The sequence below is a fragment of the Amborella trichopoda genome, chromosome 2, assembly GCF_054954075.1.
Source record: "Amborella trichopoda isolate Santa Cruz 75 chromosome 2, AtrichopodaSantaCruz75HAP2 v2.0, whole genome shotgun sequence".
NCBI lineage: Eukaryota > Viridiplantae > Streptophyta > Magnoliopsida > Amborellales > Amborellaceae > Amborella > Amborella trichopoda.
Window position 1 is genome coordinate 2896881 of NC_142337.1, and position 20716 is coordinate 2917596.

At 35.4% G+C, this 20716-nt stretch overlaps 4 protein-coding genes across 5 annotated transcripts; 1 reads left to right on the plus strand and 3 right to left on the minus strand.

Moving 5' to 3' along the window:
• Positions 1-3947: 3947 nt before the first annotated feature.
• Positions 3948-6422, minus strand: LOC18427182 (non-specific lipid-transfer protein A). Its single transcript, XM_006836234.3, has 2 exons — positions 5954-6422; positions 3948-4201 (listed from the first exon to the last, which is right to left on the minus strand). Exons 1-2 carry the CDS (start codon positions 6292-6294, stop codon positions 4192-4194), a joined length of 351 nt encoding a protein of 116 aa, XP_006836297.3. The 5' UTR covers positions 6295-6422; the 3' UTR covers positions 3948-4191.
• Positions 6423-9645: 3223 nt separating this feature from the next.
• CYP703A2 (cytochrome P450, family 703, subfamily A, polypeptide 2) lies at positions 9646-12163 on the minus strand. Its single transcript, XM_088857413.1, has 2 exons — positions 10723-12163; positions 9646-10567 (listed from the first exon to the last, which is right to left on the minus strand). Exons 1-2 carry the CDS (start codon positions 11635-11637, stop codon positions 9932-9934), a joined length of 1551 nt encoding a protein of 516 aa, XP_088713539.1. The 5' UTR covers positions 11638-12163; the 3' UTR covers positions 9646-9931.
• A 3805-nt stretch (positions 12164-15968) lies between these two features.
• Positions 15969-18165, plus strand: LOC18427192 (uncharacterized). Of its 2 annotated transcripts, XM_088857414.1 has the most exons (3): positions 15970-16114; positions 16593-16759; positions 16969-18165. In XM_088857414.1, the coding sequence occupies exon 3, from the start codon at positions 17009-17011 to the stop codon at positions 18128-18130; it is 1122 nt and encodes a 373-aa protein (XP_088713540.1). In that variant the 5' UTR covers positions 15970-16114; positions 16593-16759; positions 16969-17008; the 3' UTR covers positions 18131-18165. The 2 variants fall into 2 exon arrangements, with proteins under 2 accessions (XP_006836295.1, XP_088713540.1); XM_006836232.4 differs by having other exon boundaries at positions 15969-16114; positions 16593-18165.
• Positions 18166-18508: 343 nt separating this feature from the next.
• On the minus strand, positions 18509-20258 carry LOC18427191 (putative UDP-rhamnose:rhamnosyltransferase 1). The gene has a single exon (XM_006836231.4). The coding sequence runs from the start codon at positions 20088-20090 to the stop codon at positions 18588-18590; it is 1503 nt and encodes a 500-aa protein (XP_006836294.1). The 5' UTR covers positions 20091-20258; the 3' UTR covers positions 18509-18587.
• Between the last annotated feature and the right edge of the window lie 458 nt (positions 20259-20716).

Sequence of the window (20716 nt, forward strand, 5' to 3'; positions counted from 1 at the left end):
TAACTTAATTTTTTCTTCATTTTCTTTAAGTCGATTTTTTTAACACTATTTTAGTATTCTTTAATACTATTTTAGTAAAGATTAAAAAAAATTTTGGTCATTGATACTCACTTTTATATTTTCCCATCTTTTTAAAAAACATTTAAAATACTCCTAGGCACAAATCGATTCATTAAAATCTATTTTTTTCCATTAATTTTCAACTTCAATTGAGTGTGTTTTGTTTTAATCACATCCTTTATATGCTTTTCATAGTTTAGTAGATTTTTTTTGTAACTTTTTTATTGTTTTCAACACTTTTTTTTATCGTTCAGAACTTGCTAGGTTATAACGGTTGAATCAGTCGGTTTACCGATTTGGCCAAACTAATCGCTTCCGAACCCATGTCCGGTCAACCATTCCAATTCGATTTTGCCAACACCGGTCGTTCTTCAATAATATAAGTTTTGGCAACTCGCATTGACTTTCTCCTTGTAAAAAAGAAGTCGGTAGGGTTAATTGGCGATCCAAGTGCACTTACCGATTTGCGGCAAGCCAGCTCAAAATAATATAACAACTATCATCATTGATTTTTGAAAAATTTATCATAATATACCTAGCATATCAAATATTTAGCATTTTACCAATTTTCAACAATTCCAACTCATGATAATGTGCATTTTTTTGAAATTAAATATAACTAAATAGGTAAAGTGTTAAATAATTCATCTTTTAGATGCATTTTGTTAAAATATTCCTTAATTTTTAAAAAACATATATATATTTTTAGACAGTGAGGAAATCTATTAATATATAGGACAAGGTTTCTATGTTTCCCCTATAATATAAAACTTATATAGTTCTTTTTATCCAATCGTCCACTCTGAATGGAGGGCTAAGATTGCCCTAATCACAATGTCATATCTCTACACTATTTTATTTTTAATATTTTTTATGTAAATTATTTTCACACTAAATTTTTTATTCTAATCCTCTATTAAACATGCACTTGTAAAAAATATTAACATAATATTCCCGGAAAAATAAAATGACCAAAGTACTCTTGAAAGTTTCGAGGGGTATGTTGGTTATTATATTTTATTAAAATATTATTTATTGGTGCGCCCTAATGAGAAAATGAAAAGTACCAAATTTTATATTCATACAATTTGTATAAAAAAATTAAAAGTAAAATACTCTGAATCATCAGATTTAAGATCAAGTGGAGAGCGGCTCACTTGATCAAAATTGGATGGTTAGATGGTAGGGGAAGTATAGATCTTCTATGTTGTAGGAAGAAGTATAGAAACATTTCTCTAGTATATATACTTGATGAAATTTTTTAAAACTTATAGTTATTGTGATCAAAACTCCAAATATGAGAGATCAGACTTCAACATTAAAAATAGGAATTGATGTTTTTGGCATTGATTCGAAAATGAAGCTTTAAATTTTGTAGATCTATAGTTGAATTCATTTTTTTTTTTTCGGGGTGTGAAATGACTCAAAATGAGCCTCAAATGCATTAAAATGTGGCATATGAGCTGTTAGGGCAAAAAAAGAACAACACAGTAGTTGATCACATGAATATCAGACGATTTCAAAAGAGAAAAATGTTTCTATTCTTCCCCTACAATACAGAAGATCTATGCTTATCCTACCATCCAGCCATCCAATTTTGATCAAGAAAGCCACTCATCGTTTGATATTAGATTTGACGTCTCAAAGTATTTTATTTTTAGCTTTTTGTATACAAATTGTATGACTATAAAAATTGGTCTGTATCACCTTCTCATTGGGGCACACCTATTAAAAATATTAAAAATAATTGTTCGATTAAATATAATGACCAAAATACCCCTTGAATCTTTCAGGGGTATTTTGATTATTTTATTTTATTGAAAATATTGTTTTTATAATATTTGCTAGTGGGAGTTTAATAGAGGATTGGTCGTCTAAAATTTGGCGTCAAACAATTTATAGAAAAAAATTTAAAAATAAAATAATAGAGACATGATATTGTAATTGGAGCAATCTTAGCCCTCCATTCAGAATGGACGTTATATAGGGGGAAGTATATAAGTTTTATGTTGTAGAAAAAGCAAAGAAAGCTTGCTTTCAAAATTCGTTTTAAAAAAAAAAAGGTGGAAATAGGAAATTAATTGATAAAGGTCTTTGTATATATCTTTTACAAAAAAAATTACGTGATTCACTATATTGAACCGATTGATTTTTTCTAAACTGGGGTCAGTCACTGCGGTCATAGTCATATCTCGTGATCTCTCAGTTTCGAGTCAGCTTGGATGATTCCAATTGATATTATCTCTCTAGCGTGAATTAGTCATGTAAAAATCGATAATTTTTTGAGTTGCAGTTAATTGTTTTTGAGGTTTTTCAAAGATCTTAAAAAAAATCACATTTGCTTGATGAAACATATATAAATGCGAATTTTACCTAATTTCAAAAACATTTAAATGACTTCTTCCTTATTTTAGTGCTCACTTTTTAACTTTCTTAAATTTTCTCTTTCTCTTCGTTGATTTTAAATCTTGAATTTTTGTGCTTTGTGCGGTGACAATGAAATAAGTATATCATGCTGTTGTGTTCAATGAAAACTTAGACAAAAACATTGTCAACCAAGACCTCAATGCTGCCCATTCATGATATAAAACATATTATTCGATGACTTTATTGTATTCCCCCTAGTAATTGTAAATTTGTCACTTTTTAAAGCTACCTATACATATCTAAATTTTTTTTATGGTATTTTTTGGTCAAATTCGAAATTTGAATGATTTGTTTTCTTAATTTGTAATCCATATTTTTGGTCCTGACTTTTGCTCCAATTTTTTGAGCTCAAATCAATTTATTTACTAAGTTTGTAGTTTGTCGATGAATTACACTTTTGGGGCATGCCCACCCCCAAAACTTTTCAAATCATATCTCTAACTTTGATATCATTTATTTTTGTATCCACCATCCTAAGTAAAAAAGTAGTATTTTTAATATGAAAACACCCTCCATATATTTAATATAGTTACTCTTTCTAGAAACTTGAAATTTGAAATTTTTCAAGAGAAACTATATTAAAATTGTTAGAAAAAGAAACCATATCAAATTTCAAGTTTTAGAGAGAGAAATTATCTAAACTTTTTTATAACAGGAGTCTCTCAAAAGTTTTAGAGAGAAATTTTATCAAATTTTTAGAGAGAGAACCTACCTAAAATTTTAGATTTTCAGAAAGAGAAACTATGTCAAAATTTGGGAGTGTATACAAAGGGACCATTTATCTTTATTACAAGGAAGTCACAACTATTCTCACTCATTATATGTAAAATTAGATAGCTTTGAGTAAATCAAGAAGTCTAAGAATATATATATATATATATATATATATATATATATATATATATATATATATATAACTTTGTGTCTATTTAATGACACTCTTACAACCACCCATTTTGAAATTTTAGCAGCAAGATTGATTGTGACTTTCTTATAAAAAAAAAAGTAGATGGTCTCTTTGTAGACACTCCTTCATAATTTTTAAAGAGAGAAACTATATGAGATTTCAAGTTTTAGAGAGATAAACTATCTCAATTTTAAATTTTTAGAGAGAAAAACTATATTAAATTTCAAAATTTATATTGCGGGCGTTAGTTTTAAAAATTGCTTTCTTACTATAGAAGTGGATGAAAAGAAAAATAGTATTAGGATTAATAGCGTAATTTAAAAAATATTAGAATATTGTGATCATCCCGTCTCACCAGCCACCCGAAATAGCTATGTCTCTCTCCTCTCTCTAATTTCCAAATAAAGCATTTCCATTTTTTGGTTAAATAACACATCACCCAATTAACATTTTCCTCTTTAGTACTGTCATGACCATGGCTTTCTAGGGGACCAATCCAGAACAAAGATAACCACGCCATTCTTATGGACCGGCTCATGACTACGAAATGCCATTACTCCAAACTCATTGATGCCAATTTTATTAATCTCATATAGATCATTGAATACTACAACTGATTACCAAATACCCTTTTCAAGGTGGTCCCTCACTAGTAGCCTACAAGACATAGAAAACTCTTCCAATCCACAAACGCACAAAACTATATAGAGGTAGTAGCGTCTTCTTCCTCCTCCTCTTCTAAAATTACTGAGAGGGGCAACGGTGCTCCTCTCTTTATTTAATATTATTGTCCCACATTAGTTGATCCTGCAAGAACCACAAAAACATATGACAAAATTAGGTAAATAATAGAAGGAAGATGCTAAAAGGAAGAGCTAACATAGTTCATTGTTATCTAGTTGAAACTAGTCTAATCACTGCTTGAACAAGTTTGACTGAAATTTAAGATAAAAAGAAAATATATAATATATTAAAAAAGTTATTCAAAAATTTTATTTGGCTGGACGAACAAAAAGAAACTGCATATAGTCCAATAGGCCAAAACCGCTTAACATTTGTTTTGATCAATTTTTTATTAAAGTAAATTTTATTTTCGACTAGATCAACCCAGGTATCACTGGTTCGATCTAGTCTTGATAACCATGGTTAATATCATACACAAAAGGTGAAGATTTTTTTTTTTTTTTTGAACATTGCAAAGGGTGATGATTTTCATTGATTACGATCAGTTGGAATTCAAATTCAAAACTCAAGGTTACAGATTTATTTTATGCAGAGTTACGGCTCACTTATGCATTTAGAGAGAGAGAGGGGTACCGTGGAGAGAGAGAGAGAGAGAGAGGAGATGAGACTAAGTACTTTAGGAGAGAGAGAGAAGAGGCGAGGAGCGAGAGAATGACTTTGGGCCCCACGGGCTCTCATCGAGCCATCGGCTGATGAGATGGCCACGTGGCAGTCTGACAGTACTTTTTGCTTTTATTTATTTCTACCAAAAAAATCTTATTTGTTTTTGGTTTTTATTTGTGTGAATACTTATTTATTTTTGGTTTTTATTTGTTAACTTTATTAGTTGTGTACTGAAAAATCTATTTTCTTTCGTTTTTTAATTCTTTACGGAATAATATATTTTGATTTTCATTGGTTTACGAAAATAAAATCTTAATAAAATTATTTTTGATTCGAATATGAAAATCAACGTAACTGTGCTTTTATGTTTATTAAAATTTAATTTATAATTAAATAGAAATCTTTCTTGAGGAACTAAAAAGTTAGCAATCTAATATTCAAGGAATTAAAAAAAAAAAAAATCTAGTATTCCCGCAAATGCATAATACTGTTAGGGCAAGGCTTTTTTTTTTTTTTTCTTTTGATCTTCAAGGCTTTTTTTTTTTTGTTTTAATAGCAGAGTACTTTTTGCAATTTATTTCTCTAAATTGAATACATTTTTTCTTAATGGAAATTTAAGCAAATGAAATTTTCATTTTTAGAGCAACTCTAAATATTATAGGGAAAATTTTTTCTTTTTTTCGGAGTCCAGTACAAAAATTGTCTTAGCTGTGATTTTCATACTAATTAACACATTTGATGCCCAGATATATTTAGAAATGGCAATTGTTCAATTTAAAAAAGAGTTGTAACCCATAGACTCTAAAAGGGACGAAAAATTATACAGAGGATATCTAGGGCAAATCTGTAAGAGTTCAATAAAATAAAATTATAAAAGGCATCAGTGCTTAAAAATCCTGATCAACTGGGTGAAGCAGTAGGTTACTAGGTTGATCCAGAGAATACTGATATACTAAAACAACTACGGGCCTTGGCACGTACATAGGCTTTCGAGCCAGCGAAGACAAGCAAGAAAACATATTGCGCTTTAGCAATAGCTGTTGCTTATTGCTTTCGAACCACCGAAGACAAGCAAGAAAACGGATGCGGTAAAACGCAACAGCAACTTGTTTAGTTGTTTTATTAACGGTAATGATCTAAAAAATTAGGATAATGATGATGACAAAAATGCTGATGCTGATGATAATAGTAATAGCAAAGTAGGATGTTTACTTGCTGCAATGGGTGTTGAGAGAGATCGGCACTGAGATGGTCACACCACATGCACCGGGGAGTTTGGTTGCAGCCTCTTCCTTAATGTTGTGGAATTTTTCCGCCTCTTTCTTGATGCAGTCGCATGCTGCCCTCTTATCCACCACGGTGGCTGCTATTTGGGTCAAGTGCTTCATTCCGGCACAACAGGCGGGAGCCGGCTGATCGGCCGTGCCCGTCAGATAAGTGACACACTGTAAGAGTGACTCAGTGACCGCCATGCAGTCGATGGCTCGAGCTTGGTGGCCCAATTGGTGACCCACAAGGAGCACCAAGAGGCATGTGACCAACCCCTTCATCATTTTTCCTCTATATGTAACTTTGGGAGACAATGTAGGATACTAGAGGGACTATGTGATATCCTATTATGATAAACTTGGTGGGGTATTTATAGTAGTGTATAGGGGATATGAACTAACAAAAATGTATGATAGGGGGGTGTCCCCTTTGGTTGGGAGTGGCTAAATATAGCATTTGGTTACCTGAAAAAGGCATTTGTGATGAGAACTCAATTGTGTCTTGATGGATGGCATTTCCTTAAAATTGGTATGCTTTCAGCTTTGGGGCAGTGCCTGGTGTGAACTGCTTTGTCCTCACTCTTTACAGCCAAATGTTTATGATGTTTTCATGAAATAATGGGGTGAAACTCAATGTTTATGATGTTTTCATGAAATATGGTCTCCAAAGTCATAATTGCGGCCACAGGCATTTCATGTTGGGGGTGTAGGATATGCCATAATAAGCCTTGATACCCATAAAAGAATATGGATTGTATAGCTTATTTGTATAGGAGCACACTATATACTTACTCCCTTATGCAAAATTCCGCCCGAGAGAATTTACTCAATCTAAAATTCTTATATCCACTTTGTAATCACTTGAGTTTTCCCCAAAAAAAAATAAAAAAAGGGTCCACATTTTGAGTTTCTAAACACTCTTGGACAATCTTTATTCCATCTTATGATGATATTTACTTCGGGCAATGTAGAATGCGTGTGATCTTTTTTATATGAGTGCGTATACTATGCTCCCGTGGGAGTATAAAGTACACATAAACACCTAAAAATCACTTGATAGTTGCGTTCAAAATGGAAAAAAAAATTGAATTTTGATTTTTGTAATGCTTAAATATCGCCACTTAAAAATTGGATGGTTTCCATTCACTTTTGAGGTAATATTTTTTTCAAACCCATAGAGAATGCAACTAGGAAATGTTTTTTGTTGTGTTTAACATTTGGGTCTAAGACGTTAAATCCCCAAACTTTGGGTCCTAAAAATACTTTTAGATTGGTTTTACCCAAGAGAGTAAATAGACAGTGTGCTCCCTTAAAACACAAAATCTATTTGTTTTTTATATTATTTTTAATGTTTAATCTCTATGAAGTTGGTCATAGGATGAGGAGGTTAGATCCGCAAAACTTTGTGGTCCTAAAAACATTCTTTGCGAGGTTTTACCGGAGAGAGTAATATACAATATGCTAATTTTCAAGAGCATATAATCATTGGCTTAGATGTAATGGGCCCATCGGGCTGCGGGATGAGTATCCTATTATGCAGTGCGGGGTACGTGCACGATGCACTGTGTCGAATGTAGAGGTATTTTGGTAATTTTGATGGGTGACTTCTTTGAGGCCCAAACTTTTCAACAGTAGGTCCAATTTGAGTGATCTATAGACTGTCTGAAAGCTCTCGGCGTTTACTATGGCTTGAGATATGTTTTGGAAGGTTATGGGATAATTAAACTGGATCTAAACTGACTATGGTTTAGAAAGGTCTGTGCGGTCGTAGTGACTCATAATCAAGGTTACCAGAATCTCGAGGGGGTATCTACAAATTTGTAAATTACTCTCCTTTGGGATCCAAAGTTTCTTTTCAAAATAAATAGACATAAAAAATTGTCCCATCTATTGGTTATAAGTGTATCTCCCCTTTTGAATTTTTTAATTTGTAAATTACTCTCCGTTGGGATCGGTTTATTTTCAAAATAAATAAAATTTAAAAAGTAAACCAACATTTGTCCCATCAATCGGCTCTAAGGAGTTGAAGGAAGTGGATTCATTAACTGTATGGCCCTTCTCTCTCTACATTAAAGTTCACTTGACGCCAACCAGTTAATTGGACCGAGATAAGTCATTGCTGTCATTTTGAGTGTATGGATTATATTAAAATTTTAGGGATTTATTCTGACTAATTTCCAAAATTCCGTCATGTTTCTCATAACTATCATAGATGTTGCATGTAGTGTTTCAAAGCCCTCCAATTTGGATCGGAGATCAGCTGGGATCGAATTAATTTTGTGGATGAATCAATACCGGCCATGGAGTAACTTTTATATGTCTGAAGGCTGATGCAATAGTATACAGCTAATGATCTATATTGAATTACAGTTAATTTGATGGTTATGATCACATTTTATATTTAAATTTTAATATTTTTTCTACAAATTCAAATAGTTTAAAATTGGAATGTCCACTCTTTCATTAAGTCACACCTAATAAAACTATATATAAAAAAATACTTCACAAAAAATAAATTGAGCAAAATATCCCCTAAATATTTTAGGGGCACTTTGGTCAATTTATTTTTGGTGAATTATTTTTAAAATATTTTTATTAGGTGTACCTATTTTTCGATAGTAGACACTCCAATTTTCAAGTAATTTATATTTCTAAACAAAATTAAATTCAAAGATGAAATACAATTATGACCATTTGATCGACATATACTATTACATTAGCCTTGAGATTGACAAACGCTTACCTAATGTTTTCTTAAGGTCTCTAACCCGCATTTTACTTTTTTGAACTTTTTTATTTTTAAACATGTTTCTAGATTGCTAATGCGGACCAATTGGTGATCCGTTACGGATTTGTGGGATAGAAAATCGAGGTATGAGTTTTGAATCATTGCTAACTTGCATCTGTTATGATATGATAGGACATCCAAGAACAGAGGAAGATTAGGGTATTTAAAAAGGCTATGGTTTATTAATAGGGGTGGCAATGGACTTGGACCCGACCCGGGACCCGTTGGGTATACCCCACATGAGTTCTAGTATGGGTCCAGTATTTGGACCTAGTGGGTCGGGTTTGGGTCCAAAACTTGGACCCGAACACTATTCTGGTCCGGGTCCATTTGGACTTGACTCATACTCGTAAACCGTTGGAGATAAAATACTTTATTTTAAATCCTATTCGTTTGGTATGTAATAAGAACTCGTAGTCATCTTTAGCTATTAAATGACAAATCAGACAACTTGAAATCTACTGGAGAGTGATTGTGACCTTGTTGCCAATAATATGGGTATATAATGGTAATAAAAAAGGGCAAAAGAAGAAGAAGAGAAACTCATAGTGAGGGTGAAAATGGACCCGACCAGACCCAGGACCCGAATGGGTAGACCCAAGACCCGACATGTATGGGTATAGATCTAATTTTTGAACCCAACGAATCAAGTTCGGGTCCAAAACCTGGACCTGAATACTATTTGGGTATATTAGCGGGTCCAGCCGGGACTGACCCATACCCAATCCGTTGCCAGCCCTATTTACAAAAAGCATCAACCCTAAGCAATTGACGGAGAGAGAGAGAATGTTACATTCCAAACACTTGTTCTCATAGTTTGGAAAATGAAATTAAAAGCAAGCCCAAAGTGTAGAATACATCTTAATATGACACTAACATATCACACTTGTTCTCATAGTTTGGAAAATGAAATTAAAAGCAAGCCCAAAGTGTAGAATACATCTAATATGACACTAACATATCACACTTGTTCTCATAGTTTGGAAAATGAAATTAAAAGCAAGCCCAAAGTGTAGAATACATCTAATATGACACTAACATATCACACTCAACTAGGCAAGATAAACTGGTAGAAAATCAAACCACGAGAGAGAGAGAGAGAGAGAGAGAGAGAGAGAGAGAGAGAGAGAGAGACTAGTATAGATGAGAGGGGAGGCGTGGCTTGGCCATGGCAAGGAGGGGGTTGGCCTTGGGCATTGTCAAGCCATAAACCTCATTAACATCTATGTCTTTCTCGCTCATTCCCTTTGGTGGATACCAATTAAATGCATGGAAGAGGCGTGCTAGTCCAAGCAACACAAAGCACAACCCCAGAGGAGCACCAGGACATTTCCTTTTCCCTGCACTAAAAGGAAGGATTTTGAAATCAGCACCATGGCTGATCTCAATTCTACCCCCATCCACTGTCATGTGCCTCTCAGGATAGAATTCATCAACATTGTCCCAAATTTTAGGGTTCCTCCCCAGTGCATAAGCGTTGATGAAAATCCTGGTCTTCTCTGGTACATCAAATCCTGCTAACTTGGTTGGCCTAAGGGACTCATGAGGGATCAGGAAAGGGCCGGCCGGGTGCATCCGGAAAGTTTCTCTCACTATGCAGCGCAAGAATTGGAGGTGATTTAAGTCGGATTCGACAACCATTCGATCTTTCCCGACGACTGTGTCGAGCTCATCCTGCAACTTCTTCAATATCCTTGGATTCCTTATCACCTCTGCCATAGCCCACTCGTTGGTCACCAAAGATGTGTCCGTTGCCGCCGCGATCATATCCTAGGAAGAAAATTAGATATATTCAAATTAAGCAAAAACTTAAATTAAATATTTGAATCGGATCGTCTCCGAACATGATTCCTTTCTTCTAAAACAGCGACATAGAGATGGTAATAACATTAGAGATGCACTTATCTTCTATAGAGCAAGCAAACCTGAACAAGAGCTTTAATCTCAATGTCCTCCATGTGCTCCTTCCCATCTTCACCAGGCAAAGATAGCAATATGTCCACAAAATCCATTGTTTCATCCTTGCTCCCTTCCTTTACCACCTTGGTCCTCCTCCTATGCTCCTCTAAGATCCTCACATGAAATGCATCCATTCTCTTTTCAACATCTCTCATCTTCTCTTCACATCTATATGGGTCTAACCATCTCCAAAATGGCAAGTAGTCCCCTAGATAAATTACACCCATCAACCAAAATAGCTCATGTGTGGTATCCATGAACTGCGCCGCCTCGTCCGGTCCGGCTGACCCTGCCCCGAAATACTGCTTCCCGAGGATCATCCGGGTCACGTTGTTCATCGAAAATGCTCCCAAAACCTCCCTCAAGTTGATGGTTTTCCCATGCATGGCATCTCTGTACACAGAGCTGACCATAAATTGAGCTTCTTGCCTCCTTTGCTCTTGAAAAGACTCCAATCTCTTGGTGCTCAAGAGATGCTCCATGCATATCCTTCTCATGTGTTTCCAATGCTTCCCAAATGGTGCTAGGGCCACATCTCCACTGTTGTAGGCTAAGTGTATAGCAGCTAGTGTCTTTGGTCTAGAGGCAAATGCATCATCTTGTTTGAGGAGAATTTCTTTGATGATTTCAGGGTCATTTGTTGTGATTGAATCCACATTGCCTAGTCTCAAGTAGACCAAGGGTCCATACTTTGAGCAAAAGGAAGCAAAGTCCTTGTGAGGTAAGGGACCAAGTTGTAGGAGGTTCCCTACAATGGGCCACCTAGGAGGGCCTGGGGGTAGCCTTATCTTCACTTTTGAGCTTTGAAGGATCCTCAAGGCTAAGATCATGGAGGCCAAGGTGATGGACAATATGGTCATGGTCAATATGCTCAAATCCATGGCTCCTTATGTTGAAAACTAAGGCCAATCTAAAGGGTCTCTGTGTTTTCAGGAGCGCGCACTCACGAAAGTCTATAAAATGAAGTCTAAATGCTCATGATCTCCATTGTGAAGTGATCTTAAACAAGGCTCTCTTTGTTTCTCTCTTGGTGCAAAGGTCTAGGAATTGAAGACTAATTACTAATGATCTCCACTGTGTGATGTTTAACAAGGTCATAGGATGAAATTAAGACTAATTCCTCAAAAGCATGGTTTCTAGTGCTGAAAACTAAGGGAAATAAAAAAGCTCTCTCTCTCTCTCTCTCTCTCTCTGTGCAAGAGTCTATGAAATGAAAACTAGTCGCAGTGATGTTCAGCAAGGTCATAGGACTGTGTGTGTGTGAGTCTATGCAATAGTCTATGAAATAAAGACTAATTACTCATGATCTCCATTATGAGGTGATATTCAAAGAGGTCATAATTCATAAATACGAACCTATTTACCATGTCATCATTGTAACCAATGCCTCCTACTTCACAATCACCACCTCTATATTTGGTCTTCCTCCCTTTATAAGGAAGCGTTGGCCTTCAAAGAAGGATGGTTTTGCAACTAGTATACATGTAATCCATTTTAAAGCAGATAATTCCTCGTTCACCTATTCATTTGGAGGTTAAGAGTAGTTAGCACATCCTTTTCCCTTTTTGTCGATGTTTGTGATTATCATACTTTGTGCATGAAATTCTTGAAAACACTTTCTTTGTGTGCAACCGGAAAATTAGAAGGCCAAAATCAATGGGAAAAAGTAGGCTAATTTAGTGCTTTTTTTTTGGGAAAATTGTTTGCACTGCATTTCTACATTATGCGGTCCAGAGGTATGCGGTCCAGAGGTATAAAGCATCCATCTTAAAGATGGATGCAAACAGGTGGCCCAACTAACGGTTCAAATGCTTTTTAATATAATTATTATTTTTAGTTTTTAATCTTTTTTCTTCATATTCATAATCTCCATATTAAAGATTATATATTCTCTAAAAATTAGGATTAAATTATATTTAAAATAATATTTATTGCCAAGCTCGTAATTCATATAAACCCTGTCCATTTTTTTTTTTTTTTTGGGTAAATTGGCTAAGTTAGTGTGGGGGGGGGGGGGGGGGGGGAATGACCGACAATAGCTTTGTACCCTACACCTACTTTACACCTACTTCATTAATGCAAGCTTTGTACCCTACACCTGCTTTACACCTACTTCATTAATGCACTTCATTAATGCATTTTTCAATTACGCGAACGTGGTTCAAATCAATGTTCGCTGCATTTTTCAATTACGAGAAAACCGAGGTTCAAATCAATGTTCGCAAAATCGAATCGAAACGGTTAACTAGACATGGTCCCATAAGCTGTTTAATCGGCCTAACCGGTAAAACGGCCGATTCAACCGTTCTAACAGGGTAAATTTCGGACAGTCAAAAAATTGGTGAAAAATAAAAAAGATACAAAAAAAAAAAATCTACTAAAATATAAAAAGTATATAAAAAATTATTAAAATAAAACACATTCAAATGAAGTTGAAAATTAATGAAAAAAATATTTTAATGAATTGATTTTTGAATTAAAGTGAATATTAATGACAAAAATAATTTTAATATTTACCATAATATAAATAATATTAAAAAATGCATTACAAACCAAATTCTTTACTCTTGAGAATTTATATAAATTTTTTGAAAAAAAATTTAAATACTAGTCGATCACCAAAACCGCCCAAAACCGAAACCGGCCGATCTAACTTGGTGGTTAGTGATTAAATTTCCCGATTTTTTTAACAATGGTTCAAATCAATGTTTTAAAAAACGACGAGTCGAACCGGACTCGCCCGGGTTCAACTCGGGAACCGGCACAGCCCGTGCCGGTTCCAACCAAAAATTGGGAACCGTTGGTTCCCATCCGGTTCTATCCGATTCAGCCCGGTTCATACTCACACACGCACACGCACACATGTGTCCAAGCGCACGTGTGAGGGTGCCCCACGTACACTCACACATGTACACATGTGCCCAAACGCACCTGTGAGGTTGCCTTGGTATTTTTGCACACATATTATAGTTCATATTGCATAAGTATTTATATACCAAAGTTAAATACCCATCTTTCAATGTGGGATAATTCCCAAACATCATTAAATGAAAACGAAATGTAAATATAGTCTATTAATCAGCAATTTATAATTACATGTAGTTAGATGGCTTGGTGGTTATAATTTTGGTTTTTTTACTTGAGGTCCCAAGGTCGAATTCCCTTGGGCATGTGTTGCATTAGAATCCCCTTGGGCATGTGTTGTATTTTTGTTGTGTATATAGTAGTTGATATAAATATAAATATTTTTGTTGTATTCGAATCCCCTTAGGTCTATGTTGCATTTTTGTTGTATATATAGTGGTTAGTATAAATATAAATATTTTTGTTGTGTATATAGTGGTTGGTATAAATATAAATATTTTTGTAAATAATATAAAAGACATAAAAAAATGAAAAATAAAAAAATTAATTTTTTATATAACAGTTAATTTTTGTTGTATATAGTGGTATAATTATTTTTGCAAATAATATGAAAGGAATAAAAAAATTAAAAATAAAAAGTTTATTCTATTTGAAATCTCCATCTTTCTACTAACAATCACTTTTACTAAATTTATTATAGAAACCTAAAAAAATAAATTTTTAAAAAATTGAAGTGTTATTTCCAAAATTTGTACTCATTTTATTAATTTTAACATTGATAACCAAATCTTTTATTTTATTTATGAATTTTTACATTATAAATCATGTAATGTACTATTTTTCTTACAGTTGTCAATAATACATTTTAAATTAGATTATATTATAAAATATTTTTAATTTGTTATTATTTGTCTAATAAAATAATTATAAAATGTAAACTAATAATTATAATTTCAGTATATAATATTATAATTAGTGATGTTGTAATAATTTTGGATTATAGTTAGTTAGGCTGTAATAGTTTGGGTTTTTTTAGCAGATTAGGGTTTTTCGCCAAAACGAGATTTTAATGGCCATTCTTTCATTGATTAGTCTACTCTTTATAATAGTCCATATATAATTATATATTTTATCCATGATAATTTTATGATTTTCTTTTATGCGATGCAAATTTAATAGTTAAAATAAGTTTATACGGGGAAAGAGCATCTCAATATTTACAAATTAATAAAAAAAATGAAAGTTAATAATGTAGTGCCCTCATTTTTTATTGGATTCCTAAAAAAAAATTTATAATGAATTTTAATAATTTTTTCGGATTTTTTTGAAGCTTTAATCTGACCGATTCAGCCGATTCCCGATCCGAATCGCCGATTCACCGATCCGAATCAGTTTTTGAGGTGCCCGATCCTGGTCACCGATCCGCTTTTTAAACCATTGGTTCAAATAATAGTACTTGGGGCTGTTCTATTTCCATTGTCAGCATTACTAGCCATTGTTTCACTTTAATACCTAATTTATTAGTACATTTTCCAACAATGACAAGACAGACCATAGTTAAATCATAGTTATCATGATCGGACCAAATTGGTAGTCCGACTGACTGGGTGGATTTCCTAGTAGGGCCTTGATCAATCGTATCCAAAGTAAAAATTAGGTTTGATTGGAAAACAGTCAAAATTGATGTTTGACCAGCTTTAGTTAGTCAAAACTAAATGATGTAACTGGTTCAACTATCTAAATGAAGTTGAAATTTTTTAATATATTTTATATTTTTTAAATATTTTTTTTTTTTTTTTCCCCAAAAATCTTGTCCAACTAGTCTGATTAGTGATTTAAACCAATTTTGATTGGACCAAATCCTTTATTGGTTTAATGGCCTATTCAATTTTGATAAAAAAAAAAAAATTGAAATAATGAACAATTGGAGCTATTTAGTATTATTTTTTGAATTCTAAAATTTCATAATTAAAGTTGGACATGATTTTTCAAGTCATTTTGACACCAAAACTGTACGTGTTTTTTCTTAAAATTCAGATACACGCCTTTACTTGTATAGTATAAGGTGGGCAAGGTGGGAACCCTGTCCAAACCTCACCCACTTAGTTATGATCATGATCCAGATCAAATCTCACCAACGTTAAAACATTGGGAATTCACCCAAAAGTGGTTTCGAAGTATAGTTTTTCCTTTGGGAAGTTCCTTCCTACCATGTTTACCTGAGCAAAGGATATTGTTTTCGAAATTGTCCCTTCACGGCTTTGTCCCTTTCTTAGGCTCATGTCCCTTGCGTGAGATAAGGTGACATCCATTGATAAAGAACCAGTGGACTAAAACTAATGAAATTTAATCCTTTTTTCCTACTATTTGTTTATTTACTAGAAATTTGTAAGTTGTTCCCTTTATGTTTATACAGCTCAATTTCCCCTTGCCATATCCACTAAACCCACTTCAACAAGATCTCCAAATTACAACAAAGAGGAATCATAGCAGGTGGCCTCATTGATCTCTTGTTCCTCCCAGCGATCACTTTGGTTTATTTTCTTAGTATTTTTAACTTTTTGGGATGGTTATTTTTTAATATTAGGACTGGTTTTGCGTTAGAATTGATGTGTTTATGCTCTATACAAGTATAATTTGTAAGATAAGCCACTAGGCCAAAGCAGTTCTTCCTTGCTCTTTCGGTCATTTGAGTTCTGTTTTATGATAAAAACTTGAAAAGAAGAGTTCCTAGTGCCATATTAATGCCGATTATTTCAGGAATTAGACGGAAAATATGTAAATCTCCAGCAATTATAACCCTGTTCTTATAGTTTTATGTTTCAAAGTTGGAGAAGGGACTATAAGTTTATGATTTTGGCATGATATTAAAGGTTTCTTCGCAACCCATTTTGAATCTAAATTCAACCAAAACAGAAATTTACGAGGCGATAAAATGCAATGAAATTATTATAGTACATATGAGATGCAGGGTTATGATTGGATGAAAACGGAGCCGACAAGCACGGTTGAATGTCTCAGGCATGCAAATTTGGCTATCACTTGGCCTGCAAATACCACCTTGTTGGAGAAACAAATTGTGAAAAGAAAAATCCAGTGAGGTTATCAGCCAAATCGTGTATCGGCCAGAACAAAAAGGTTGGTGCTTCCACTATAACAGCACAAATTATAGCCAAAATACTTAAGATTAGCCCTTCTCCTAATGTGATCATATACACCAAATTCATCAAAAAGCTTGGGAGATTAGGTTATGTAGATGAAGCCTATGAGCTTTTTATCTTCATGAAACTCTACCAGTGTAAGCCTGATGTGATATCTTTCACCATATTAATTCAAGCATTATGCAGCTCTAATAGGCTAAATAAGGCAAGGGGCCTTCTCCATGAAATGCCAACATATAGTTGCAAGCCAGATTGTGTTTTGTACAATATACTTATGGACATGTATGCAAGGAGTGGGAATGAAGAGATGGTGTGGCAACTGTGGAAGGAGATGGAGGAGAAAGAAATTGAGAGAGATGTGGTTTCATACTCATCCTTGGTGAAATCTCTGTGTGTCTCCGATAAAATCGAAGAAGCAATCCAAATCATCAGAATGATGGAGGCCAGAGGTACGGTCTTGCCGAATACGTACACATATAATACAGTGATTGGTGCATGGGTGGACCTCGGTCGCGTGGATGAAGGGCTGAGATTGTTTGAGAGAATGGAGAGTCTAGATTGCAAGCCTGATTTTTGCAGCTACAACATAATCATTAACCACTATAGCAAGTTAGGGGAAGGCATGAGGGCATGTGAGCTGTTTAAAAAGATGAAGGGAAATGGGATTCAACCCAATGAGAACACTTACAAGGCTTGCATCATGGGACTTATAAGGGAAGGCAAATCCATAGAACTACTAAATTTGATTCAAGAAATTAAGCATTCATGTGTTTCTATGAGTGTTTCTACTTGGAATAAGGTGTTATATAGGCTTGGAAAGATGGGTAAATTAAGTGATGCATATGCCCTGTTTCTAAAAATGAAAAATCCTGATGAGATCACCATGAACACAATGATTCATCTGTTATATAAGGGTGGGATGAGAGATAAAGCATGGGAAATATTTCTCAGCATGAAAGAAATGAAAATTAAGGCTTCAATAGTGACTTATAACATATTGGTGAATGGACTAGGCAGAGAAGGGAGGATTAAAGAGGCATCAGAGTTGGTCGAAATGTTGGAAAATAACGGGTTGTTATCGCCGGATGCTGTCACATATAACAGCTTGGCAAATGCATGGTGCAAGAGGGGGAATGTAGGTTTGGCTTGCCAGATCGTGTCACAGATGACTAAAAAAGGGTGTTCTCCGGATTTAGTGACCTATAACACATTGATGAATGGATTAATTAATGCTGGAAAATACAGGGAAGCTAGAAATATTTTTGAGCAAATGGAGGGGGGTTTGGAAGCTGATTCTATTCCTCTTGAGTCTCTTGTTATGGATATAGGCAGTAGGTTACATGTATAATGCAGGGTATGATCAACATGCTTTGATTGTTTGTCTATATCAGTGTTTTTAACCTCGAAACATGCCCATGGATTTGGCCACTGCTGGGTTAGGATCGTCGAGTCTCAAGTCCTCCCACAGAGGCTAGCCCTTAAAAAAACTTTACTTTTTGAAGAATATTCACAGGATTTTTTATAAACTCGTACAGACTCAAGCGATACTCCAATCATTTGAGTCTGGCTCATTTGGAACCGGCAAAGTTGTCTAGTCCGTGTAAGAATCACCGAGTTTTTAAACCCGGTTTTATGTCATACTGTGCATTGACCTTTTTTTTTTTTTTTCCTCTCTCTAGTTTTGGGCATGAAGCTTTCAATCAGAGCCTATTCAAAAGATTCAATCTAAGAGAAAAAACTGGAATAAAAATGATTAATGTCCATGGTCCAAGAAGACTCCTGGATAATGTCCCTTGGGTTTTTTTTCACTCTTTCTTACAACATACCAATGTATCCACATGATCAACAAAGAGTTTGATGTATTTGTCTTGGAGTTCCATGTTTCCGAACACTCGGGCCTGAAGGTCCTTAGCATTGATCCATGTCTCAGTGTCCTCTGCTTCCATGACGACCCTCACTATCGCTCGGTTTATCAACTCGCTCGTGAAGTTCCCATCCTCTAAACTCCGGCCCTCGATCTCTATAGCAGCCTTCCACTCGTTAGCCACAAGCCTCGCTATGAGCCCTTGGTCGAATACCAAAGGCAATAGCACGAGACGCTTCCCCGTAGCCAACCCCTCTATCACTGAGCTAGTCCCGCTGTGAGAGAAGAAGACACCGACTGAAGGGTGAGCCAAGATCATGGATTGGGGCACCCACTCCTTGAACACGAGTCCCTGCCTGTGAACCCGGTCTACGAACCCCTCAGGCAAACCATCAGAAGCCTCTGAGGGAGCATAGCGCGGGGTCCTCTTGATCCAGAGGAAGCGGGCGCCTGATGACTCGAGGCCCAGTGCGACTGCACGAGTTTGCGAAGGAGTGAGCGTCCATTCGGTCCCAAATGCCACATAGACCACTGACTTGAAAGGCTGCTTATCAAGCCAATCAAGACACTCAGTCCATGATTTCTCGACACTACTTCCACCATCGATACCAGTGCTATTATCCCTTGGGGCCTCATCCCCTAGCCTAGGGGAAAGGAACCCAACAGGCAAGAAATTCAAATTTCCAATATTCTTATAAAAACGATCAGAACTTTCACGGTTAGCATGACTTTGAAACTCTTTTTCAAGATACTCAAAGTATTTCCCTTCGAGCTCGTAGCAGGAGCGAACGATTACCATGTTGGAATTGGAGATTGTTCGTAAGAGGCGATCAATGCCAGAGATATCTGGCTCGGGGTAAGTGTAGATCCATAGGAGCTGCTCAGCTTCATAGCGCTGCACATAGAGAGAAGAGGAAGGAAAGCCAAACGGTGGTGACGATAGATCAGAAGCACTAGGAGGAGGGGTCTCCGGGACCCTTCGAGAGGGCACCATGAAGTACGCCACTGAGGCTGCATTGAATATGCTGAAGTAGGCGGTTGGGACACCGAATTTGGCAGCTATTTTGGGGAGCCAATATGGAGCAAAGTCTTGGATGACTAAGTTAAGGGGGAGTTTGGAGAGGATAGAATGGAGGAGGGGTTGGAGGAGGTCTAGAGAGGATTTCAGGAGGGATTGGAGGTGGGGAGGGAGGTCGGAGGTGGTGGCAGCTTCAGGGGGGAGGTCGGGAACGTGAGGGAGAGAGAAAGGATGGAAAGAGATGAGGGAAAGGTGGTGAGGGAGGTGGAGTGAAGGGAGGCGGGGAAGGACGGAGGCAGGGGCCAGGAAGGTGACCGAGATTTTGGCATCCGCCAGCCGTTTCGCGAGGTGGAAGAAGGGGAGTATGTGGCCAAAGGCCAGCCAAGGGAAGAGGAGGAAGTGCCGCCGGTTATCAGGGTTGTCCATAATATATGTGTGTCTCCGTGAGAGAGAGGGAGTTGATATTACTTCTAAATTTGTGAAACGAGATGGTTTTAATGGCGTGCTGTAACAGAGGAAATCATTGAGGGAGAGAAAGGCAAGCAGTTGATTTGGAAAACATATAAATATAAATGGGTGCGGTTTGAGTAGAGCCTACCTTGATATCCAGAAAATCTGGTTATAATATTAAAAATTTTTGTGCTTAAAATATTTTTTTATATTTATTTATAAAGTTTAAAGTTTAAAAAATAGCATATGAAAACTTAAAAAACTTGAAAATTGACGGTCTAAAAATATGCTACAAAATATACTATTTTCAAAACTTGAAATCTTTTTTTTTTTTTCATGTCTATGCTTCTTGATGTCGACATGATTAACTTGAAGAAATTTGAACATCAAAACAGCATTTTTTAATGAAACTTTTGAGATAAACTCAAATTTGATTGATTACAACCTCGGCTCTATATAAACTTTTCCCTAACTTATAAACAAGAGAGAGAGGTGATGTTTGCTTATGCCATAGATAATGTATCATTATATACGGTGTTGATGTAGAGAAAATTATAGAAATATAAAGAAGTGAGAGGTGATGTTACTTGTATATTATAATA